The sequence below is a fragment of the Buteo buteo genome, chromosome 9 (assembly GCF_964188355.1).
Source record: "Buteo buteo chromosome 9, bButBut1.hap1.1, whole genome shotgun sequence".
NCBI lineage: Eukaryota > Metazoa > Chordata > Aves > Accipitriformes > Accipitridae > Buteo > Buteo buteo.
The window spans coordinates 26,369,138-26,379,606 of record NC_134179.1 but is presented as its reverse complement, the minus strand read 5'-3'; the positions used below and the strand labels follow the sequence as shown (position 1 = coordinate 26,379,606).

Here is a 10,469-nt window from a genome sequence, read left to right as displayed (position 1 = left end):
TGTAACCAGTAGCACTAATACCATTAATACTGTGATTACTGACGTGTGTGTCACCGCAGGCTGATACGATCAGAGGTAGCTTCTAGGCAATGGAGATTAATTTCAGTATGTTTGCATAAGAAACCTTCTCTTTTGTTTTACTGGACCTTCTCTTTGGGGTGGAGATTTGAGAGTGAGATGCTGGTTAGGTTAAAACCCACTAGGGACAATTAACATGCAAGACTAGACAAATCTGTGTTGGAATGAGGTAAGGGATACCAATTCCAGATGGAATAAAAAGCAGTCTATTAGAAAGAAGAATTTAAGTCATGAGGGTGTTTCTGTTCATTTGAATTTGAGCAAGTATCTGGCTTTAATTTTCGATACTAGTGCAAATGAGCAGAAACTATTTGTCTAAGGCAGGATTTGAGGCTTATCTGATAAATACTATGTCAGAGGCAATCACTCTATATTCTTGGAGAGAATAGCAATTTTCAGCTACTTCTAGAAGTATATCAGTCTTGATCACAAGAAATATCAGTCAGGAAGTTATCTTAATTGTAACTAAGGTAAACTGGAGTGCAGTTTAGAAAAATAAGCCCAGGGCTTGGGTTTCAGGTAGCTACCCTGGTAATGGTAAAAAAAGAAATTGTGCTAAAGAACAGTGTAACTCATTTCAGAAGACAGCAGATCTTTTAAGGCAAAATATATTCAATTTGATGTGACTATGGCTGAATTTTCAAGCATACCTGTACAGTTCTGCTGAAGTTAGTGGAATATACAGACACCAGAGTCAGAATTGATTTATCTTTGAATCTCAAACCTTTGTGCCTTGCTGATTAGGCAGCATATGTTGTTTGGGGCTCTTGTGTTTTTCCAGCTTTCCTTGTAGCTGGCAACAACTGCATACACCAAATAATGAGGAGGTGGACAAAATGCAAGGAGACAGTAAAATACAGTACTTTCAAATGCATCAGCAAATACCAAGAACTTATCCCATACATGATCTGAAAAGAAAAAATGGTTGATTGAATTTGGATTTGTCCAAAACATCTGCTGTTTCTGTTCTTACAGTCTGGTGACCAAAAGGGAACGTTAGAAAATGTAACTATCTCAAAAGTGTAGTTCAAGAAAATAATCCCATTTCTGAATTACAAAAGACTGGTATTTTTTTTCTTGTTTTAAGGGAACTGCATGAGTGGGATCATCAGTTCTGACCTGGACTACTTGGTTACTGTGGTGATGTGATTTGTGCCACTGTTGGCATAACAACATGAAATTTAACTACTTGCAGCTCAAAAGTGGCCTTTCTTCTGCTGTACAGTGATGATTTCTTCTTCCATTAGTTTTCTCTCTCTCTCTCTCTCTCTCTCTCTTCACAAAGCAGGAGTGGCTGATATTGACACCTCATGACAGTTGCTGGAATCACAATGTGCCAGTCAGGACAGCCTTTGGGTTTAGGAGTTACACAAAGACTGAACACAATAATATGTAGTAGCTATGTTGGCAAGCCACAGACAAGTGTAATGTCATGGAATAGCTGATACCTGCAAGGAAGAAGCTGTCCTAACTTTGGAGGCTGTTGGGATCCATAGTAGCCACCTTCCATAACAAAAGCATCTATCAACATAGTGAAAATGCTATCCTGTAAGAAAGAATTAAAGATAGCATACATCATTGTCTAAAAGTATGCATGTGCAAGCCCTCCTGAAACTGAAACGCTGCCACCAATGTACTTGAATGAGATTTCCTTTGCCCTAGTGTTGAAGGGGAAGGGAGTATAATGCTGTTTTGAAATACAGACCAGATTTTTTTTGTGTGCATTTGATTTTATTAATTTTTCCCCAACTCCTTTACATGCCACACCAAATAGGTCACAGGGTTTATTGATGTAGACTTGTAAATTGGAAAAGAAGTCAAGCCGGTAGCCTGGAACATCGGGACCTTGCAGACCTTGGTGAGTAGCCTGCAGCAACAGTGTGAGTGTGCTCATGTGTGGTGCTGCTGGAGTCTTCCTCACCCAGAATGATCAGGTCTTCTCTGATTGTCCTCATTGTTCAACTGTGATAAGACAGCCTTTATCCACAGTGCATGTTTGAACCTTTGGGGACAGTTGCTGCAAATTTTGTAGAGGTTGTATATTTATTTGCTTTCCTGAGAGCTGTTGCAATCATTCCAGAGCACTGCAGAATGATGCAATGTTAACACACACAGAAGGAGTGAATCAGCTTGTCAGAAATTCAATTAAAAATAAACACATAAAAATGAAAAAGCCAAACCAGAATAGGTATGTGCTAAAAGCCCTTTTTGTGACTGGTGAATCTGTAGCATAATTCATGTTTCCTTGCAGCTGAGGGACTGCAGAGAGACAGATTCCCACCTGCCCTTAAGTTTAATCCTTGCGTGACATGCTTTAACTGGAATACCCATGTTACCAGTCTGGGACCGATACGGTGCTATGCTGTGTGTGTACACGTACCACAAATAGAAGGTAGAGAATTCTAGGATAAGGTGAAGAGACTCATTCCCTGTTACTCCAAGTTTCTTCCTTCATTAATTCATTGGTTTGGAGCCTCACTTCTTAGAATCTTTTTGCTAATATTAAAGGCCATTGCAGTTCCACGTTTGTGCCTTGAGGGGCTGCATGCTTCAGCTAAGGTGCTTCCGTAGGAAGTTTATTTGGTGCTGCTGGACTGCAGCGTGCTCTCTTCATAAGGAGGCACTGGATCTGGAGAGAGCTCAATGTGAGCCTCGTCCATGGAAGTCTTCATGGTGGCCTCCTCGTAGGATGGAGGCAAACACACAGTGAGGAACGTGGCATCGGGGAGCAGAGTGGAGTAGTGGAAACTCTGTTCGCTGTTCCAGGGCAGCACAGAAAGGAAATTGGACACATCGTGCTCGGGCAGGGCCTCGGGGAGGTCGATGCTGAAGATCTGCCCCTGCGGAGTGGGGCGCTGGCAGCGGCGGTACAGGAAGAGCAGCAGGAATGCCAGGAAGAGCATCATGGTGGCAGGCAATATGATGCACAGAAATGGTTCTATGTCGTCTTTGGTTGAACTTGTCTGTTGTCTGCTCTGTAATCAAAGCACATAGGTAGTGTGTTGGACTCCTGGAGACCTCCTAATCGGAGAGAAAAAAATACATTCTCCATTTCCCCCCGCTATGACGTAGCAGTTGCTTTTCCAAATTACTTTCCGTCTGCACTAGTGGCAATCAAGCAAGTTTTACAGGCTCATGAATTGCCTATTTCTGTTTGCTGGTCCATTAAAACAAATGACAACTAAAGACAAAAGAAATGGAGAAGTTGCAAAGAGTGGTGGGTTTCTAGGAAACCCTGTCTCCAATGGGGGAAAAACCCAACAACCTGGAACTGTATGTATTTTGGTATGCAATTTTTATTGCTCTTGGATTATACTGGGTCTTCTTCAGGGGACATCGGTCCAGCTTTTAAAACTTGGGAGAACACTGAATTGCAGAGGAATAGGGCTAGTGATTCACCACCTATTGTTGTTTCTCTCTATTTGGAAAACTCTACTGTTTACCTTAAAGAACAAATATTACAACAACTATCCCTCTCATCAGGACCCACTGCCTACAATACCTGTTCTTTGGGCTGTTCTAACCTTACAGGCCAGCCCCAAATAAAACTCTGTATGTCAGGACAGCCTGGACTGGGGCTTTTTCTTGAGCTTGTTCTGCCAGCTGTCTAAGAATCATTTTCCCTATTTAAAACTGAAAAATGAACTTCTGGTCTAAGAGTAATAGCAGTTGTGACTGCTGTGTCAACTTTGTCTCCCGCAAAATGTAGCACAGAAGACCTCTGTCCCACAGCTTTTGAATTGTGCTGTAGTGTTAACAGGGGTTATAAGCTATTGTTAAAAAAAACCCAACATTTGTGCTTTTCTGTTGTATTAGCTTCATTTTTAAAAATTTAATATAGCTTATTTGCAGTCTGACTCTATCTAGCTCTTGCTCCTAATAACTGCATCTCATTCAGAGTCTAGTTTAGAGAGGGGGTGAAACTCAAACCCTAAAATGCTGTTTATTATCAATTCATTGCCTTTGTAAGTACTTGAAGACTGTAATCAGATGGCTTTCTTACATTTTTATGGTGAGACTAAACAGATCAATGGATCAGATTTCCTTTATTTTGAACGAAGGCAGCTTTTCAAGCTAGGAGAACTGGAGTGGTTCTTTCTTCAAAGCATTTGGAAGCAGGGATCCAAATGGGCTGTTTGCAGTAATGGCTCTGTGAAAAGGGCCAGTAACTCCAGTGCCGCCTTCTTAGTCTACAAAAGCTTTCTCTGCTTATTCTTCCAAGAATCATGGTCATTATTTTAGCTACAAAATCACAATGTCACCTACGTTCATCTCATTATTTACCAGGCATTTGTTACCTCTCCACTTTATTGTCATATTATGGAATTCTTAGTATGTGGTCATGCCTAAGAAAAAGAAAGTAAATATGTTTTGGCTTCTAACAAATAGTGTAGGGGAGATTTCTGCTTTTTTTTCCTGAGGTATTGTGGGTCTGAAGCCAAACCCATTAAAGTAATTTTAAAATACATTGAAACTTTTGTGGAATAGCTATTGAGCTTTTTTGCCCAGCTGTCTTTTACCACAAAAATGCATACTAAAGAACTATTTCATATTTACTGATCATTTCTTATTAAAGAGTTTCTGGCAGTACAGGCTGTTGTCTTACCTGACCATTAAATGAGCTACAGGAAACAGCAGAGTTGGAAGGAACTGTTCAGCTATTACTCTAATGCAGATCTTAAATCACTTTTTAAAAATGAGGGTGGTTTGTTGTTTTTTTTTAAGTTTGCTAACGGTTTTTTAGTATGTCTTATGAGGTGCATAAAACACTTCACAGGAGAATGAGAAAAAGCATTCAGTGCTATGTTTGTGCACTACGTATATGGACACTCACTGGTACTGTTGTGTTACTGATACTCTTATAATAAATACTTAGAAGAGCTGAGCTTATACTAGACAGCATTATTCATGATCAGTGAAGAGTATGGTTTTGAGATCCAAGTGTAAGTTTTGCATTTAATTTTGTTCTTGGGATCTGTGAGTTGTACACTATTGTGGTGGTTTGTGAGGATAGAGGGTGAGAGTGTGCCAGCGTTTCCTACATGAGACTAGTAAAAGATATATAAAGCCCTGATTCTCTTAGCTTTAAATTTTGGTATGCAAAAAATTTACAGGGAAGGGTGCCACTTCCCTGTAAATTTCACTGAAAGGATATTTGTGTTTTAAATAATGGCCAAGGACGGCGCATCCTTCATGTGCTGGTGGAAGCACAGACTAGTGTTACGGTTGCCTGACACATCCTGGTGTAAGACATGGCCTCAGACAACGACCGGACTTCAGAGAGTCTGCAGGATGGCGAGGAGATAGAGGAGGGACTGGTGGGTTGGAGGTGGATTTGAAGCACAGGATGGGAACTGCTGTTTCTGAAGTGAGGAGCTGTGGAATCGTCAGGGGAGGGCAGAGCGGAGAAGGGGGCAGATCAGAGTTGTGCAGCTGTGTGGATGGAGAGCCTCAGCTTGTGAGGAGGATGCATAAGATGCAAATCTGTAGAGGAAAGCCAAAAGGCAACTGAGAATGAGGGCAGTAGGATTGGTTAGGACCAAGAAGAGAAGTCTGAGGAACAAATGGTGGGGGTCCTCTCTCACTGCACCAGTCCCATTCTATTTGCAGAAGAAGAAAAAGGAAAGGGCTACTGGCAAATGGGGAGGCCAGGGAAGGAAATGTTAAGCTTAATGGAAGGAATTAAGAAACGGTCTTGGGTCTCAGGGGAATACTTTGCTCCAAAGCCTTAACTGGAACCCAGCAGTCTTGGGACTTGCAAAGGAATACCCACCAACAGAAATATGTAAAATATATTATTGTTGGAGGGGCCAATTTGCATCTAATGGTAAGAAAATGGAAGAAGAGAAACTATTTGTAGTATGACCTAGCTCAGAGGCCACACTCTGCAAAGTAGGTATAAAAGGACAACCTAGATTCATTTGGGTGTCAGTGTGGTTACTTGCCTGAAAACTCTCCCTTTTTGTTTAAAACCCTCCAAGAATAACCTATAGCATTGCTTCCAAAGTTGCAAATTCAAGCCCTCAAGGCTGAATAAATGCCAGACTTTTGGAAATCTGTGAATCTGTAATTTGATCCACAACACACATCATTTTTAATTATGTTATTGTGTACAAAGTGCCTACTCTAGGGTTGTGATAGCTTGCTTAGGGAAGAAGACCACAGTACCTCAGGGTAGTGCGTTGCAGGTTATGGAGAGTATGTAATGACCAAGTCAGGAGGCTGGGGGAAGAGAGAAGACTGCCTGCTAGTTTGTGATAGTGAATGCTCTCCTGGGGAGCTGTACTCCTGTGTCTGTTACTGAATGCTCTAGTGGGGGCAAGATAGTTCAGCTGAGGTGTTTGTGGCGGGTTATTCGTTAGTTGTACCTCACTTTGAGTGCCTGGGTTGAAATCCCTGGGTCTGGTCTGTAGAAATTCTGCATCTGCGTTGCTGTCTCTGAAGGTGGAAGAGGGATGCCCTAAGCCTGTAAGTACTTTATTACGCTAAGGGGTCTGAACAAAAATGACATAGGCAATTATGAAACAGTTCATACCCTCTTGTAGTCCCTGGAGTGGTCAGGCAGTTGGACCAGATGATTGTCATAGGTCCCTTCCAACTGAACTACTCCTATTCTATCCTATTCTATCCTTTTCTATTCAAAATAACTACACAAGTGCCTGGTGACTATCTATTCAGTCATGTGTACAAAACAAGACACAAGAAATTTGTTGTTTGAAGAAGATGCAGTAAATAAGACCCTGGGCTGTATGTTGAGAAAGGTGGGCAGAGCAGCACATTGAATGGCTAGTGATGAAGTGAATACAATGTCCTGTGAAAGAACAGTGAGTATGTCTTACTACAATCTGCAAAACAGTAGCATGTGAAGCAAGTAGGATTAAGGATTGAGTAATATGTTTTTTCTGTATGCTAACAAGTAACAGTAAGGACTGGTTTTCCTCAGTCTGGGTTTCAAAGTGTCCATAACTTTTTAAACGCAGCTAATGTTAAGCCTTAGCTTTCCTATTTGGGTGAAATAATCTGTAGGCTGCTTAGTTTATTATTTGAGTTGAAATTTGTTTTAATAAGTTAATACTGCCCCACAGGTGCCCAGAACCTGAACAGGGACTTACATGTCCATTTCGATACTGGCTTCAGCCAAACATTTACATGGACTGATTTTACATTGAGATGTAGTTCAAAAAGCTGATTAACTTCTTGTAGGTATATCCATATATATATCTAATGTATTGGGAGACAATTGAGCAGTATTAGTCTCCATTTTTCTGTTGTGATTTTGTGCCCATTTCTGGGACGAGTGGCTAAGGGGCTACTGAGGAATGTTGCAAAGATCTTGACATAAAGACTTGGAAAATCTTACAGCCATAAAAAAAAAATTATACTAAAAATAGAAATAATTTTAATAAAATGAAACAAAGTCACATCATAGAAAAAAATTAATAATTGCTCTGAAGTTCTAAACTAAAACTAAAGTTCTAAACTGAACTAAAACTAACTTCTAAAACTGAAGCTCTGAAACTAGAAAAGGAACCAGTGTGTATAGGTATCAGAAATAGCTGCCAGAACTGGAAAATAAAATGATCTAGAAATGAAACTGAATCTTCAGCAATTGAAATGAAAGTGTAAGCAAATAAACCAACTGCAGAACATATATAAAGTAAAATCCTCTACTGTTTAACACCTGGAAGTTTCCAAACCAAGCATATAAAGTGACTGAGGGAATTACTTGATAGTGTTTTCGTGACTGGTTTGGTTTTGATGCTGCTGCTTCACTGGAGGTCAGCGTGCTCTGCCTGTGTCATCACAAGCAGCTATTATCAGGTTTGTAATTGACAAAAATAAGGCTCTGACTTCCGGCATGAAATATGTTACAGACCCATAAATACAGGGAAAATATCCTTTATAAAGAGAAAGGCAGAAAAGGGCATGAGGGTGAAAGGGATTATGTTTCTAAAAAGTCCTCTCTTTTCCCAGAAATGACTTTTAGTGGGATGGTTTGGCCATTGTAGGCTCATGTTTATTCCCTTCCTTTCATTTATATCTTTGTAGGGACTGAAGCAGAGGGTCAGTTTTCCCAAACACTGAGCACAGACTAGAAGTAGTAAAGCCCTTCATTAGTAATGTCTGCCAAATTTTTTTAACATGCTGAGCATGTACAGTTGCCAGTTTACAGTTTACATGATCCATATCAGTTTAGATGAGCTTTTACTCATTCCTGTTGGTAAAGGAATGAAATGCAGAGTGCAGCCGAGTTGTGTGGCATTTCCAAGATGAGTAATGGAATGGGTTTAGAATTGAACTCTGTCTAAACAAAAGAAGCCTAGTACCTGGCTTTGAAGGGAATGACCTAATAAGGCTAAACATGAGTTTAAAGAAAGCTTTTGTGTAAGGATAGGAAAATGAAAGTTTATTTGGCTTGCTTAAATTCCCATTGAAGTGATTGTTTAATTGGTGCTAGGATTTATTGTGCTGTTAATGATTTATTAGGGTACTAAGAACTTTATTAAAATTATTTGTATTAATATAGGCCATATTTACACTAGTATCTTTTGAAGTTGAATCAGAAAACTGATACTTCTGAAATGTTTTAAGTGGATTTGGAACGAAGTCTGCTTTGAAGTCATTAGGTTGTGATCCACAAATAGGTGCTTTTCCAAGCTCCATCCTACTTCTTAAAGTTGATTCATTGTTGCTTGTAAAAAGCAGAAACATATAACTCTGGCAAATAGTTTTTGTATACATTAATTATGACACATAATTTTAAAGTCAGCCTAGATTTACACTGAATTTTCAAATACTTGTTAGAATGTGACTCTGGTGATGCTGGTTTTTTCTCACTGTCAGACAAAACCAGTCTCAAGGTGTGAAGACATTGCCTTTGCCATTCTATCTCTGGCAATGTTACTGATGAGGTAGACTTTGTTAAAATTGTAGAGGTGTTTAAAAACTACTTTTTCTCCTATTTTGACCCTACCCCCTTTTATTTTACAATGGTACACTTGATACCTCAGCTAAGTAGCATGGCCAGTTCATTTATTAATTCTACTTGACTCAGATGGTCATTTACTGGGGATATACGTGCACCTTAAATTATTATTTCTTTTGCTGTCTCCCAGACAAAGCCAGAAAGGCAGGCTGTGTTTTCATCTCCGAGGGCTATTTCCCTCCCCCCACTTGCCTGCATGTGATCCTCTCTCGCAGAAGTAATCAGCGCACAGCTTAGGGAACAGGAGTTCATTGCTGCCTGCTACTGACTCTTAACATCTGCAGAAAGGCTTCATGGGACCAGATCCAAAGCATAAACATGCATTTAAAAGAAAGGAAATCAAGGAACAGCAGAATGCTTTATGCTTAAGAGAAATGAACTTCTTTACCTGCTGCTCCATCCAGATTTTTCCATCTAATGTTTTTCTTTCCCCACAAATGTGTTTAAAACAACTTAACAGCAATAAATAAATGCTCTGACTCTACGTAATTGAGCAGTACTGCTTTGATACGTCTCAGGTATTTATTCTGTGCTATACACTGAGGCATTACACAGATGTACACGCACATGCAAAGTCAAAGGACATGCCACAGAGACAAGCAGGAGGGTACAGACCTGAAGCTCTGTTTCCAGAAGTGGCCCACCCGGTTCATTGTTTAGCCAGTCATAGTTTCCCCTGTCAGCGTGTCCAAATTTTCTCCAGCTGCTGCCCAAGAGCCACCTCATGCTTTCATTAACCTGGACTTCTGTCTTCGTGCCTCCACCTTGCTTTGCTGCTTGCAACCGTGTCCCCGCCTCCCAGCCTTGACCCAGCTGGGCTGCTCTCAGTTAATGATCCCTCTTAAATGATATCCCGTTTATAGTGGAAAAGAAAAAAAGAAGTTAGCCCCCCCCCCCCCGCCGTCAGGAAGCCAAGCAAATAGATCTCAGAGCCTCTCCCCACTTCCAACTCAATCTCTCTGGATTTGCTTCGGTGGCCTACATTACCAGCAAAGCTGGCATCAGGTATCCGGGAGCCGGGACTGATAGCGCTCTGATTGGAGCGCTCCCTGCATTAGGATTATTAAAAGGGGAATTTGCATGTGAATCTGAGCCCACATGGTCATGACTCCGTGTGGATAAATAACGCTCTATATTTAGGTATCTAATAAACACTTTTTCCAACAAAATAAAAATAAATAAAACCTGCGCTTCTATGTCGAGAGCAAAGGTTCCCCCTCAGTTACGCAGTGTGAGGAGGAACCACGATCCAGGCAGTTTTTTCCTCCCTGTTGCTGGAACATACAGTAAACAGTGAGAGTGGTTTCTGGGTAGAGAGGCAAGGACACAAAGCTAAATGCTGTGCTGAATTATTTAGCAGCGTTAGGATGTAGATGTTAATGATAAATCCAGAGAGAGAGTTCTG

The 10,469-nt window shown here is 40.6% G+C and overlaps 1 protein-coding gene across 1 annotated transcript; it reads right to left on the bottom strand.

Moving 5' to 3' along the window:
• Nucleotides 1–1,802: 1,802 nt before the first annotated feature.
• Nucleotides 1,803–10,150, bottom strand: SMIM28 (small integral membrane protein 28). The gene is made up of 2 exons (XM_075036797.1): nucleotides 9,680–10,150; nucleotides 1,803–3,053 (listed from the first exon to the last, which is right to left on the bottom strand). Exons 1-2 carry the CDS (start codon nucleotides 9,788–9,790, stop codon nucleotides 2,655–2,657), a joined length of 510 nt encoding a protein of 169 aa, XP_074892898.1. The 5' UTR covers nucleotides 9,791–10,150; the 3' UTR covers nucleotides 1,803–2,654.
• Nucleotides 10,151–10,469: the final 319 nt, after the last annotated feature.